General features: G+C 36.3%; 4 protein-coding genes across 4 annotated transcripts in view; 2 read left to right on the plus strand and 2 right to left on the minus strand.

Annotated features, from left to right (window-relative positions):
- Nucleotides 1–3,987: 3,987 nt before the first annotated feature.
- LOC104819567 lies at nt 3,988–5,159 on the plus strand. The gene is made up of 3 exons (XM_010549700.2): nt 3,988–4,398; nt 4,498–4,610; nt 4,826–5,159. Exons 1-3 carry the CDS (start codon nt 4,128–4,130, stop codon nt 4,928–4,930), a joined length of 489 nt encoding a protein of 162 aa, XP_010548002.1. The 5' UTR covers nt 3,988–4,127; the 3' UTR covers nt 4,931–5,159.
- On the minus strand, nt 5,103–6,757 carry LOC104819574. The gene is made up of 3 exons (XM_010549714.1): nt 6,427–6,757; nt 6,212–6,310; nt 5,103–5,529 (listed from the first exon to the last, which is right to left on the minus strand). Exons 1-3 carry the CDS (start codon nt 6,685–6,687, stop codon nt 5,341–5,343), a joined length of 549 nt encoding a protein of 182 aa, XP_010548016.1. The 5' UTR covers nt 6,688–6,757; the 3' UTR covers nt 5,103–5,340.
- Nucleotides 6,758–6,920: 163 nt separating this feature from the next.
- On the plus strand, nt 6,921–10,173 carry LOC104819582 (DEAD-box ATP-dependent RNA helicase 22). The gene is given in 7 exon segments (XM_010549725.2): nt 6,921–7,397; nt 7,721–8,008; nt 8,141–8,766; nt 9,146–9,473; nt 9,608–9,760; nt 9,859–9,901; nt 10,004–10,173. Coding segments are annotated over 7 exon segments (1,812 nt in total). The 5' UTR covers nt 6,921–7,058; the 3' UTR covers nt 10,039–10,173.
- An 808-nt stretch (nt 10,174–10,981) lies between these two features.
- The window catches only part of LOC104819591 (chaperone protein dnaJ 39), a 3,567-nt gene continuing 382 nt past the window's right edge, over nt 10,982–14,166 (minus strand). The window contains exons 2-12 of the mRNA XM_010549737.2: nt 14,028–14,166; nt 13,295–13,418; nt 12,864–12,946; nt 12,610–12,721; nt 12,413–12,517; nt 12,232–12,282; nt 11,848–11,937; nt 11,647–11,755; nt 11,413–11,561; nt 11,283–11,336; nt 10,982–11,200 (exon numbers count right to left, since the gene is read on the minus strand). Coding sequence (XP_010548039.1) covers nt 10,982–11,200; nt 11,283–11,336; nt 11,413–11,561; nt 11,647–11,755; nt 11,848–11,937; nt 12,232–12,282; nt 12,413–12,517; nt 12,610–12,721; nt 12,864–12,946; nt 13,295–13,418; nt 14,028–14,166 — 1,235 coding nt within the window. The remainder of the gene's footprint in view (nt 11,201–11,282; nt 11,337–11,412; nt 11,562–11,646; nt 11,756–11,847; nt 11,938–12,231; nt 12,283–12,412; nt 12,518–12,609; nt 12,722–12,863; nt 12,947–13,294; nt 13,419–14,027) is intronic.

A 14,166-nucleotide genomic window follows, 5' to 3' on the forward strand; every position in this document is an offset into this window, starting at 1 on the left:
TTATTATTATGTTTTGGAAATATAAGACATTTAATAATTCCTTCTTTTTTTTTCCCCGAAAACGTGTTCAGACACGAACTCAATGAGCGACAAACTTGTTCTGCTTATCTTGTCTAACCATTGCTTGCGGCCAAAATTAGCTATTTTTGGTTTTTTAATTTGATATTTATATCCTGCATAATAATTTAGATTCAAATAGTTTTCTCAAAATGTCTGTTTTCTTAAAAATTTACAAAAAGATATCTGATATTTATTGAATTATAAAAATATCTCCATTTTTGTTTATAAATTTGGTCCCCACTCTATATTAAGATTTATAGACCATTTATTGATAGCAACATATACCGTTTATTATTTATAGTTAACTTATTTGAGATATTAATAATATATATAGTCATGAGGAAATTTCAAATAGATAATTTGAATATATTTTAATGTCTGGTTCATTACATTTTTTATTTTTATTAATTTTTTTCAACAGGATCAATCCATGTTTAACTGCACATGAAACGCATAACCTAAAATGGCAATGAATTAGGCATGCGGGACCATAAAATTTGATATTAAATTCGCATATGCATGTGAGGTTGGTTCTTATCAAATTTACAATGGATTTTGTTTCGAAAAATCATGAAAATTCAAAGAGGCGGTTGATACACATAAAATTTTTTAAAAAATATATTCAGAGCTTTAGATAATATCATTATTAAATTATATAAATCGGATATCCAATCAAGAAAATAAATGAATTCTATGAATACCCCCATTCTTAATGCTTATTGTCACACACTTTCTCGGGGATATCGTCTGACAATGCACGTTGAAACCATTATGAGCTTGATCTTTTATATATATATATATATATATATATAATATAATGCAAATCAGAATCATTAAAGCTGACCACGATCTTAACTTGAAAAGTTTCTGTAGAAATCGGAAGATACGTGTACTTTGCTCTGTTTAATTTACTGAATAAATAACTTTGTTAAGTATAAATTTTATACCTTTTTATACAAACCATTATTTTTCTCCATTAAATTTTTTAAAAAAATGAATATTATGTGTGAAATAATAAAGATGAAAACTCCAATTTGTGTATTAGAAATTTTCAAATTTTAAAATTGAAAGTATCGAATAATCCAAACAAATGGAATTGATTTGATGGTTTATGTTTAGAGTTTGTGAACATGTGATGATTTTTTTAAAATTAAATTTATTTAAATATTATTAGATATTATTTTTTAAACCAACATGTCAAACCCTGCCACCATCTTTCTAAAACTTGAAATTTTGTCGGAAATTATTGTGATGTAATTTTTATAATGAAGAGCCTATAATACGAGTTTAAGTGAACTCACCAACTGAATCTCCAACAGTTGGTGCTCTGCCTATATAATTCTGTACTGATTCTCTTTGTCGGTAAACGATTTGACATTTCACAGAGTTTTTACGTAAAAATCAAATAAATGCAAACATAAATAATAATTAATAATTATGTGACAAAAAGAATAATTATTAAATGCAGCTTCATATATATACACACACACATATATGATTGTAGACGTTGGGATATCATGAAGTCAATAAATCGGACTAAAGACGATGATTTCAATATGTTGGGATATTTTGTTGTATGTGTTCGACAATTATACCAAAAACTAAATATTCCGTTAATTAGCTCGGATTATAAAATGGGTTTCGTGTATATTTAATTTCTTTCATGGATTAAGCATACAATGATATCATATTTTTATTCATTTTCTCTTCATATATCAAATCAATACGGTATATATTTAGTATTTCAACAACAAAATCTACATACATAAAATTGCTATTTTTTTTTTTAATTTTCACCGGATATATATTTTACATTTATAACCATTTGTATGAATTTTTTAATGTCTTTTTTTTCTTAATTTTATAATTTCAATTATCTTAATATATTTCGATTATATTTAGTTAAATTTCACCCTTCTTTAGAAGGAAAAGAAATGGGAATCAAAATGAGAATAGAGTTGAAAGTAACTTTAATAGCTGTCTTTGTTTTTTTTTTTCCTCTTTCGTCTTAATTTTAAATTTCCAAATAACATTGCACCGAAGAAAAAGTAACAAATTAAGATGCCTTCATTCAATGTTCTTAATTGATTAACAGAGGAAACTATAAAAGCACAATATTAATAATCAAAACCTAAATTTTGGTGCCCCACACATTAGTTTTCCACTCATACTCTATTATGCCTGCATCCATGCATATATATATATATATATATATATGGTTTTGAATTTTATATATAATTTTCCCTCTCAAATAATAAATAATAAATTGAAATACAAATTCCATGGAAGACGTGGTTAATTTGATTCGGATTATGGTATTGACTATACTTATAAAATATGATTTTCTAAAATAATTTCTAGCGTAAGATTGTATTGAAATTTATCTCTCTTGTTATAGTGTATGATTCCAAGTTAGGTCGTAGGGTTTTGTGATATACACTAGGCAAATATATATATATATATATATAATATAAGAATCGACAAATCTGATTTCGTGCCGAGGATATTCCGGGCATCGGATTACAACCACTGTCCTAATTTATTCTAGCTCTTGCCCTGCAAAATGACAAAAATTTTATTCAAAGGCCCTCCCACTTCGTTATTATTATATATACATGGTTGCCACATTTATACATATTTGTAGCCTCGCGACCATCTTCAAGATGGTATATATATATAGTTATATTTATATATAATAATGTTTCAATTTTGATTTGTTTGTGAGTATTGTACCAATACTAATTCTTACAAAGTCATCTTGTATTTTATTGTTGAATTTTTAAATAAAACTTTTGAAAAATGTGAATTTGTGTAAGATCATCCAATACCTAAAATATGCATTTTCACGATAGAAAAATATTTAAATTATGTTGTATTCTGTGAAACCTTAGAATTCCAGATGAAACAGAAATCCGACCATACTTTAATTATATATCCAAATTCGGATCACATTATTCCACAGTCAAAATCTGCTTATTAACAATTCTTCTAATGCTACATTTATCTATATATATATATATATATATATTTGTATTTCCATATATATACACACACATACACGCATGCAAGTGTCACGTTATGAACAAGAAGTAAAGCTTGAGTCCTAATCGAATATATGTATGAGAGAGACCATAGCTAAAGGCGATCTCCAACATCTCCACGTGGCTTACACATTCCTGCCATATGTTTTTTCACATGTGAACCCTAATTAATCCGATTCACTTCAAAATCAATATTACCGATCAAAAACTGTCAACCTAATCATTATTATTGTGATTATTGATTATGTTTATGTACTTGTAATTAGACTAAATCTATTTAATTAATATACCATGTTGGCTTGATCGAAGACCAGAGAACATAATTTGAATCTAAATCTCGATATGTTGTGTGTTGGTCACTTAACAAAACTTGATTATGTTGATATATTTATATCATTTAATATTTTTTCGTAATAAATTAAGTGTAATAAATATTTATAGATTTGTCTTATATATATATATATATATATACACATACAACCATAAGAGACTTACGGAGAGATTATTTGAGAAATACATTTGGTTGATGAAATTTCAGTTTTTAAAAATAAGTAATTTCAACCAAAATTTAATTGATTAAATTCATTAATAACCAGTATATAACAATCTTAATCGCATGTTTAATACATAAAAATGTAATTTTGTTTTTTTTATAAAAAAAAATCGAGAAGGTTGGATGTCAATGCGGTCGATCCATGATCTCCGGTTCTGGTAACCCACCAGTTTTAAGTGACTATTAAATTCCGACCAACCTATTATTTTCCCCAAAAAAATAAAAATAAAATATAATAATAAATATAATCAACACAACTTTAATTACAGAATAATATTTTTAATTAATTAGCAATAATAATAACAACAATATAAGCGAAGCAAGAGTGGTGGACCTGACGTTTACGCTGTCCGGAAAAAGACCACTGTTCCTCGTTCCTTCACAGAGACTCTCTCTGTTTCTTTTATCTTTTTTCTTCATGCCCAGAGATTTTTGAAGAGACAGGAAATAAAAAGTTTTTTTTCCCGGCGAAGATGGGGAACTGTCAGGCGGTGGATGCGGCGGCGCTGGCTTTACAGCATCCCAACGGGAAAATCGACAGGTACTATGGTCCTGTTTCGGTGAGACAAGTCATGAAGATGTACCCCGGACACTATGTTTCTCAGATTATTCCCTTGCCGGAGACGAATATTCCGGTGACAGATGAGAAAAGGCAGAGGGTCGTGCGGTTCACGCGCGTGAAGCTTCTCCGACCGACCGAGACTCTTGTTCTTGGCCATGCTTACAGGCTCATTACTTCGCAAGGTTGGTGTTTTTGGTTCTGGTTTGTGTTTCTTGTGTCAGAAGTTTCTTCTGGTGTTTTTTTTCTTCTTCTGATAATGGTTTCCGGTTTGTCGTTTTCAGAGGTTATGAAGGTTTTGCGAGCGAAGACGAAGAAGCAACAGAGAGAAACGACGTCGGAGAAGAAGGCTGTTGAAGAATCCGGAAACCGGAGAGAATCTGAAAAGAATCTCGTGGTAAGAATCTTCTGGATAAATCAGAAACTTTGAATTACATCGAAACTGGCGACAATTCCGACACTGAAACCGAGAGTAAACTCCAGCTTTTGAAACACGGGTCTTGTTAAAAGATCGAACTTTGCTGCAAAGATTGGTTTTTTTTTTCTTTTTGGAATTTTTTTTTCATAAACTGGTGTAAACTCGAGATGCTGAACGAAATCATGGGTTTTCAGGCGATGCAACAAGAGAGGCAACGGCCAGTGCAGATGAGTTCAGTGTCGTCAAAGTCAAGAACATGGAGGCCGTCGTTGCAGAGCATCTCTGAAGCTGCAAGTTAATTTTAATATCGGACAGAGAGAGAGAGAGAGAGAGAGAGAGAGAGAGAGAGAGAGAGAGAGAGAGAGAGAGAGTATCTCTCTGCCTACTTGTTTTTACAGAGAATGGATAGATGAAATCTAAGTCAATGTATAGCTTACCAGAAGGGGTGAGATCAGAGTCGAAGACTGTGTAGATCCAAAGGCGACGTCTTTGTTTGATTTAATATCGATCAGAATACATATTCAAACCCATAAAGGCTCTTTGCAGATCTCAACAATCTCAAGTCTCTTTCATTAACACAAAATCCAAAACTCTTACCACTGGTTTTATATTCTGTGGAATAAGTTCAACAGCTAGTGATATCCTCAAAACTGTGATGCCGTAGCCGCTGGACAGAGTTGTTTATCTAACCCTAACTGAGGACGTTACCCTAATCGGTGCCAGTCCATTCCTTCCAGTCTTTGTCGACGTGATCTTGAGCCCACTTCACGGCCGCTCGAGCAGCTTGTGGCCCTCCGGGTAATCCCCTTTCGTTGAGAGTGTCGGCCATGTCGATGAAAGGTATGACCAACAGTGTTCCGGGTCCTCCATACTCGTTGTGCAAGAATGTCCCGAGAATCTGATACAAATCACGCAAAAAAACAGAATTCATCATATATGGAGCTAAGCTTATTCACATCAATGGGAATCGACTTGCCTATGTTTCTAGCCAGTAAAAACGAGTCTTAAGAGTTAGAAGTCTCCATTTCAGAATACAGTTTGAGTTCCGTAGTGAACCCGGGCTCCATAATATCCTCAAAGGTTGAGCAACTTCAAGAGAAAACACTACACAGATGATCTCGGCAAGACTGCTACATGTCTGAAAAGCCTTGTACCCGAAAATTCTACGGAGAAATATGTCTATCAAGTTGTAACGCCTCCTTCTAAACCAGCATACGAATTGCTTGGAAGCAAAGTTAATAAATTAATGACTGCTATTATTCTAGATACTTGGAGTTGGGGGGTTACTGCATTTCACATGTCAAAGAACAATCATGACCTGAAAACTCAGAAAGTTTGCTCCTTTGGCATCCAAACACAAAAGAATCTAGAATCTAGGCCATTGCCTGAACTAACCATACTGAATTGTCCGAAAATTCGCTCTTCTGGAATCCGAATACTAAGCATCTAGAGAGAGAAAGAGGACTTAAACAAGGAAAAAGACTTCATTTTTGCAGCAAAATTGAACATTGACAGGCCAAAATCAAGAGAATGTCTCCAAGAACATAAAATGTGTGTGTGTGTGTGCGTGTTTCAATTACCTCAGTGCAGATTCCGACAACTTCTTCAACAGAATCTCCGAAGAGATCATCCTTCTTGGATAGCTTCTTATTCATGTGAGCTCTAAACTTCTCAGTCTCCTGAACCATCCATCATCAATTTGAATAAATCAATCGTCAAAACCCTTCAAAATCTCAACATTCAAAACAAAAAAAAAGGACCCAGTAGCCCAAAAAAAAAACGGAACCAAGCTCACCGCTTCAGCGAATTCGGGTATGGGGTCGGGAAATTTGTACTCAGCGGCTCTGCAGATAAGACGTCGTCCCGAGGAGACAGTCGAAGTTGGGCCAAATCGGCGTTTTGCAAAATGGGTCGATTTGATTACAGAATAATTCGTAGATGAAGAAGAGAAGCTGAAGACAAATGGAAGAACATGACGCGAAGAAGAACCAGAAGAAGAAGGAGAAGAGAGAAGGGTCAGTGAATATGCCGGAGAATAAAGTAGGGCTTCCGCCATTGAAGCTCTCAGTGAGTGTTTTGCTTCGGTGTTTAGCCGAAGCTTATCTTCTTCTTTGCAACAGAGGGAAAAGGAAACAAGGGTTTTTGCTTTTTATATTAAGAACAATTATTCAAAAACGAATTAAAATTTTTATATCATATAAATTTAAATGACTATATAATTATATTACCCCCTTTTCATTTTCATTTAAACCATAAACGACACCGTTTCGATGTATACCTCTTTCGCTTAAACCCTAAACCCGCCTCGCTTATCTTATCTTCCCAAACCCCAATGCCATCTTATCCGCCGGACAAAACTCACCGGAATCCGTAAAATTTTCCGGCATCCACCGTTGGATTCTCCGAACAGCTTGACTCTAAATCCCGATGATTCTGTCTCGCTCTTCTTCTGTGCTCCATTTGTACGGACTCTCATCGGCGCCGAAGCTCCTGTCTCAGAAACTCAAGCTCACGTTACCTCTCGCTTATGGTTCTTCTGCTTCGTCGTCTTCTTCGATTCGTTTCCGTTTGATCTGTCTGAGCCGGTCTGATGGGAAATGGGTTCGTGGGTTTGCGTCGGCAACATCAGCGGAAGCAGAAGCCGAGAGAAATGTGAAAGAAACGTTCTTCGCGGAAGATTCAATTTCATGGAAGTCTCTGGGGTTATCTGATGGGGTGTCTCAAGCTCTCAGAGCATCCGGTTTCGAGAGACCGTCTCTTACGCAGGTACTGTTTTGGTTCCCGAGCTGATGGATTTGCTTTTGGATTTTGGAGAAATCTCTTCTTGTAAGATTAGCTCTATGGATTCTGTCTCTACATTTTTGGATGTTTAACCGAATGTTGGATTGAGTTGTGGTTCAATGAACTGAAGTAAGAGAAAAAGTGAGAACATTTAGTTCCCTGGTGCGATTCTTTTGCTAAATTTCAGTCCAAAGCATTCATGATCTTGCATTTTCTTCTGCTGGGGTGTTATTCTTTGGAAACATCCCATTCCATCTGATTCTTGGATCTTGAAATGTTCATTGTGGTTCTTTACTGCTTTCTCTTAGGCGGCTTGCATACCGTCTATATCGTCGGGAAAAGATGTTGTAGTTGCTGCAGAAACTGGTAGTGGTAAAACACATGGATACCTTGCTCCAATAATCGAAAAGCTATCAGATTACCCTCTTGAATACGAGGGTTCTAATAGCGATCAGATTTCGATACCACCGAGCAAGATTGCTCTCATTCTATGCCCGAATGTGCTGCTCTGTGAGCAAGTGGTCCGGATGGCTGCTAGTTTGTTGGGAGAGGACGGGAATCCGCTTCTTAGAGTTGAAGCCGTTTGTGGAACACAGGTACTAGTCATTCATGTCTTGAAATAAATATGTGGTCATCATTTTCTTTTCTTTTTGTTCGCTTGACAAGTCTTAGCCATTCTTTAGAAACATGATTTCATTGATACTTCTGAATATGTACTTCTGCTGCAGGGCTGGCCAGTTAAACGGCCAGATATTATTGTGTCAACTCCTGCTGCTCTTCTGAATAATATAGATCCGAAAAGAAAGAGGCGTTTGGATTTTCTTAGATCCGTAAAATATGTGGTATGTTTTCTTAGTTACCAGACATATTAATATGTTCTGCTCTTTTCTGAAATTGAACTTCCTGCTGTGCTTCTCTGTGGAAGCTTCCAGAATCAGGTTATCCGTCTGATAAACATGTTCCGGTTTGACGAGAAACAGGTGTCTCGCTTGACTACAGCTGAACTCGGGAAACCGGTGGAAATAGATGTTGGCTCGTTATCACAATGTGTTTCTGAAGATGAGGAGAATACAGAAGAGAACACAGAAATCTATGATGAGTCTAGCTCTGAGGATGATGAAGTTGGTCATCTTGATGTTGATATTCAGGTCTCGACCAATGAAACTGGAACCAGGTCCAATAACAGAAAAGACTGGAGAAGGGTAAGGAAAAGCTATAAGAGGAGCAAGCAGTATATTTTTGTAGCTGCAACACTTCCGGTTAATGGGAAAAAAACTGCTGGAGCAGTTTTGAAACATATGTTTCCTGAAGCTAGTTGGGTTAGTGGAAACTTTCTTCACCGACACAATCCAAGGTGTGATATATCTTCTTTGTTTGTCCTCGTTTTACGTTCTGTTCTTTAATTGTTTTCTTGTAGTTTCTGGTCAAGATGAAGGCATATATATATATACACACATTCACACGCAATGCAGCTTGTATTATTCAGACCATTGGTCTTTCAAATATTATGAATATTAGCATAATCCATAAGTTGTAAATTCTAATTATTCTACTACTGTGAAATCACATGAGAACTCCTCTATCTTTGATTCAAAATGAAACTGATACTCTGCTTTAGTTTGTGAAAGTAATTTGCATCTGTCTGCGTCACAATTCAATTCAGCTCAATAAAACAGCTCTTTGACATGGCCTTATACTTTCACTGTGTTCTTATTGTCTTCTCTGTGTTACAGACTTGAGCAGAAATGGGTAGAAGTGACAATTGAAACACAGGTAGATGCTCTTATAGAGGCTGTAAACCACGGTCTGAAATCTGAAGGATTAGAAAATAGCGGTAAGGCAGTCAGAACGATGGTGTTTGCAAACACTGTGGAAGCAGTTGAAGCAGTGGCAAATATATTGGAGAGAGCCAGTATCCAATGTCATCGCTATCACAAGAATCACCCGCTCGAAGAACGTGCTAAGATATTGTCTGATTTCCGCGAGAAAGGCGGTATCTTTGTCTGCACTGATGCTGCTGCTCGTGGAGTTGATGTCCCGAATGTCTCACATGTTGTTCAGGTGCTTTTTTTTTAATTCTCAAATCCATGAACCCCGAGATCCAAGAACGAACTACTAGTACCCCACGAGACGTTATGAATGATGGGTATAACTTCAAAAAGCTCTAACCTTTTTGGGTTTTCGGGTGATTTCAGGCCGATTTTGCCACTTCTGCGGTAGATTTCCTGCATAGGATAGGCCGGACAGCGAGAGCTGGCCAATATGGACTTGTGACTAGCCTTTACACCGAGGCTAGCCGTAACTTAGTGGAAGCAATCCATCAAGCAGTGAAGACGGGTCAGCCCGTGGTAATTCTCTATTTCCCCAACTCGATTTCTCAGTAATAATTGCGTCTTGGATCTGTATTTGGGGATTCATTCGTTCATTTTGCAATGAAAATTACCAGGAAACAGCATTCAGCAGGTTCCGGAACAAGCTCAAAAAGAGAGGTAAAATAAGTACTAGAGAAATTACGAGCAACTAGGTTCCTTAGGACAAAACAGGAAACAGAAAGAATTATAAAAAAGCTTTTGTGGTTTTTGTTGAAACAGGTCCTGTGAGGGGAGCTGAAGCTGTTGGAGTTTAAGATGTAAAACAATTTGATGTGAGGATTTGTATAGAATGCAAAAAAAAAAAAAAATGAAACTTGGCATTATGGTCTTCTTGTAACATTGTATGCACTTCTTTGTTAAAAGCCACTTGTGTTGTTTGAACTGAAAAAGACCCAATTCAATTGCGCACCCAAAAAAAAAAACCCAACTTTATGATTTGAAAAACTAGAAATTTAAATTTTACAGATTTTCTGGTAAATTCTTTTGGGTTATAGGTTAAATTGTTATTATTGTTTTGGGAGAAATGTAAAAATCACTTTTAATTATCTCATTTTTTCGTAAAAATTTATTTGAATTTATTCTTAAAAACTATATTTTTCATTTCATTTTAACAAATGCAAATAACCCTTTATACAATTTTTTATTTATAATTTATCATATTTTGTTTATTAATTTGTTATACTTTCGAATATAATAAATAGAAATGGATAACGAATATTGGAACTCTATATAAATAAATATTTATTTTCAAAGATACTAAAATTCATTTAAATAAAAAAAAAATGTCTAACTAGATGTCGTCATAAACACATTTCAAATTTACATTTTCTGGGTTTATCCATCTTTGTTCATAACACTCGCTTCATGTGAGACATTTTGCTGGATCATATTGCTTACGAGTTTTGATATGGTATTTGATATCTTGGCCACGAAAATGGTACATTTTTTTTTTGAAAGCTTCCTTGTGGAAATCAAATCAAGCGGTTTAATTTTATTTTTTTTTGGTTAAAAAATCAAACGGTTTATTTTGGTCGCCCAGTTATGTTCTGTCTCCTGTAAACAGAAATCTCACAAAATGGCAACAAAAGAGGGTTTTGTTTGATGATATTAAAACTCCTCTCTTATGATTAATATGGTTCACTTGCTTGTGAGATGAACATAGAGTTCTATATACATACATACCCCCCCCCCCCCCCGTTATTTTCTCAGGGTTTTCGTCTTGAACCATCTCTTCTTCCTTTCCTCTTTCCGTACCGTTACTTCTCCTTCTTCTCCTTCTCCTCCTTCTTTCCGTTCCGTTAAGAGACTGTTCCTGCTCCAGCTCCAGCTCCTGTTCTTGCTCGAAGCTTGTCTTGTCGGGGGAAGTGTTGTGTACGAAGCTTGGATTTCGTTCCTCCGCTTTAGAAGCTCGTCGATCTGCAAAAAAGGAAAAACGGCATCAAATAACACCTCCACTTACCTACCCATTACACAACTTCCAAACTCGGGTCCCACCCACCTCTTGTATCTCCCCATTGCATCTACTAGTCATCTCTGTGAACTGTGCAAAGACCTGACAAGAATCTATGTCAGCCAGTATTAAGTATATTCCTCCATAGAAGAGCTTGCAAAGATGTCTGGAATTCAACCTCTCTGTATTCAGATTCGAACTTCAATAGCTCTGCTCTTTTCGAGACAATCTCTGCTTCCGTGGATCGAAGAATCTCTTTCTCCTTGGCGAAAGGGGCAGAAGTGACGACTTGTAAGGTATAGCTCACGCTCTTGAAAAAATTGTCACCTAAGAGAGAGAGATATGATGATTTGTCGGTTATTTAATATTAGATTAAACGCATAAAGATGTTTTTTTTAAGCAAAGCACCGACCATAAACAGCAAATACATGAGATCCAGCCTTCAGTTCGATGATTTCGCATGGCTGAAACCCATCAAGCCTTTTGAAAAATCCAGTCTCTGGATCCCTTGACAGAGCCCTCTGGGAACAAAAGAAGCAGAAACTAAGCAAAGGGTGATGATAAGGACAGACAAGAACATTTCAAACTAACTTCAGCGTATGGAGACACATACTGTATTAACTCGGTGATCAAACCGGTAAACAGGGAAGCCAAAAAAGTATAACCCAGCGAATGAGAACTTTCCTGTTTTTCTGCTGTCTTCCTATCGCAAAATGAAAACTACAGCTTAGAAAAAAAAAGAAGCATGACATAGAGAAAATTCTCTGTCGTTGGTAATGAAGAAGATAAATACATGGCCACAAGGACCCAACTTTAGATGCTGGGCATGTTCCTTCTGGCCCAACTCGAGTGTAACATCGTTTTCCATTTATCCGTATAATGCTCGAATTGAAACAAGGATTTCATCTTCTCAACAAGGTGAGTCCGTGTAAAATTCAACTTCAAAAGAATGAGTTCAACTAGTTACTCAACAAGCTTCTGAACACAAATTTCCTACCTGTAGTGCGAGGCTTAACCCTCCATTTTCTGATCGATCAAAGTAAAGCAACTGAAAAGAAAGGAAACCAAAACTTAAGAGGGCTTCACATGGATGTCACTCTATAGGCAACACTAAAAAAGAAAATAATCAGTTGTTCCTCGATTACACAAGGCAAGGCAAGTGTTTGAGTGAAACAAACCTTGAATTTGCTTTTGGAGGATGACTGCACTCGGCATATTAATCCAGCCTGTGCATCCTCCTCTGTTAACTTGACAGAATAAAAGTGAGCACATTGCTTTTCAACCTGTTAGAGAAGAAAAATGTGAGGTGTGACAAACCGGAGAATATCACAAAGACAAAAAAAAATGCTAGCCAGCCAAACCTTTACTACCATACCTTCCTAGACACCACTTGACCAACCATAAGCGGCAGAGTTGTAACAACGCCGTTCAATGCCTCTTCTAATACATTTGCTGAGACAGTTGTTCGGATTGGCACACCAAGTTTACTGCGTCGGAAAGAACAGCAAACTCGTAAATAGCAAAAAGAAAGAAAAGAAAGACCCTCGTATATTTTCTTTCCAGACATTGTAGAAAGTTTTGCGGAAATGAAGAACTGAGAGTATAGGCAGCTTTATTTAGACAGCTGACCTGAATAGTGCAGCAAAGATAGTGTTGACAGCTCCTAAACTTGAGATATCCACCTCAAGCTCTTCATTCTCTGACCCAACAGCCTACATAAGCATACAAGGTGAACCATGTATAAAATTGACAGTATTGATAAACAATCTATGTGTAGCAACAGATAAAGGATGGGCAGGCAGGTGAAAAGACCTAGAACTTTTAGCCTTAGGTGGTGAATAACAGGACCCAAAAGCGATATTGTTAACAGAAAAAAAAATAAACAAAAGAAGGATAGAAGAAATGAGAGCAGAAGTCGAAACTCTTTGCTGCAGCTATTTTGTACTGTCCCTAAGTCTTCAAGTCACACGACTTGCAAAGACTGCCAGAATATGGTAACACTCCGCCCAAGTATTCAGACATCAAGAAAGACAGCTAACCTTATATGTATGCACACTCACCTCAAAGCCATCTGTAGCGTATTGGCGCCGTTTCTCAGCATCAGACAAGATATCATAGGCAAATGTAATCTCCTTAAACATATCCGCTGCAACCGGGTCATTTGGATTCTTATCAGGATGGTACCTGAATAACTAAACCTCAGAACTAGCAACATACGCAAAAAAGAACTGGAGAATGAGAGACAAGACACTCCAGAACATAGAATCCAATACTTAACTGTTCTACATCTTGAGTTAATTTCCATATACTCTCACACTTAAATAAGCTTTTCAAGTTCTAGCCACGTTTTGTTGTACTAAGAAAGTACACACTAAACTCATGATTGTGAACAGACAAGAAGCTGATTGATGATATTCTTTGAGCAATTATAAAAGTGTAACAAAAAAGGTATTCTTAAACAGCAAGATCAAACCTAAAAAATGGAAAATCATATCTTCTATCCCCTTATGGAATAGATGCACCCACAACCAGATATGATCCCAGTAGTGTGCTACTTCAGTTCTCATTGGATCACACTGGGGGTAGAATTTGCACCCCGATACAAGAAATGACTATTGTACTATAAAAACAATACAGAAGATTTTCAACAAAATCAGAGCAGATAAGTGCAAGAAAGTATCTGAATTAGAGTCTCTGGAAAGCCAAATTAGCGAGATTTCACCTTCTCCCCAGAACAAAACAAAAAGCCAATACGATCAGAAGAAAGTCACCAGTAAACAAAATTCAACATACCTTAGAGCCATTTTCCGATAGGCACTCTTGATCTCCTGATCCGTGGAGTTGCTGGAGATGCCGAGCACCTCGTAAGGGTCTCGCCGGAGCTCATCCTCTCCGGCGTCTTTCTTCTCCGACCTCGATTTCCGGCTCGGCA

The sequence above is a fragment of the Tarenaya hassleriana genome, unplaced genomic scaffold (assembly GCF_000463585.1).
Source record: "Tarenaya hassleriana unplaced genomic scaffold, ASM46358v1 Cleome1, whole genome shotgun sequence".
Taxonomy (NCBI): Eukaryota; Viridiplantae; Streptophyta; class Magnoliopsida; order Brassicales; family Cleomaceae; genus Tarenaya; species Tarenaya hassleriana.

Coding starts and splice junctions, on each gene's coding strand:
- LOC104819574 (XM_010549714.1), bottom strand. CDS start 6,687: ATGGCGGAAGCCCTACTTTATTCTCCGGCATATTCACTGACCCTTCTC. Junction 6,311..6,426: donor TACCCGAATTCGCTGAAGCG/GTGAGCTTGGTT, acceptor TGGATGGTTCAG/GAGACTGAGAAGTTTAGAGC. Junction 5,530..6,211: donor TTGTCGGAATCTGCACTGAG/GTAATTGAAACA, acceptor GATTTGTATCAG/ATTCTCGGGACATTCTTGCA.
- LOC104819567 (XM_010549700.2), top strand. CDS start 4,128: ATGGGGAACTGTCAGGCGGTGGATGCGGCGGCGCTGGCTTTACAGCAT. Junction 4,399..4,497: donor CAGGCTCATTACTTCGCAAG/GTTGGTGTTTTT, acceptor TGTCGTTTTCAG/AGGTTATGAAGGTTTTGCGA. Junction 4,611..4,825: donor AATCTGAAAAGAATCTCGTG/GTAAGAATCTTC, acceptor ATGGGTTTTCAG/GCGATGCAACAAGAGAGGCA.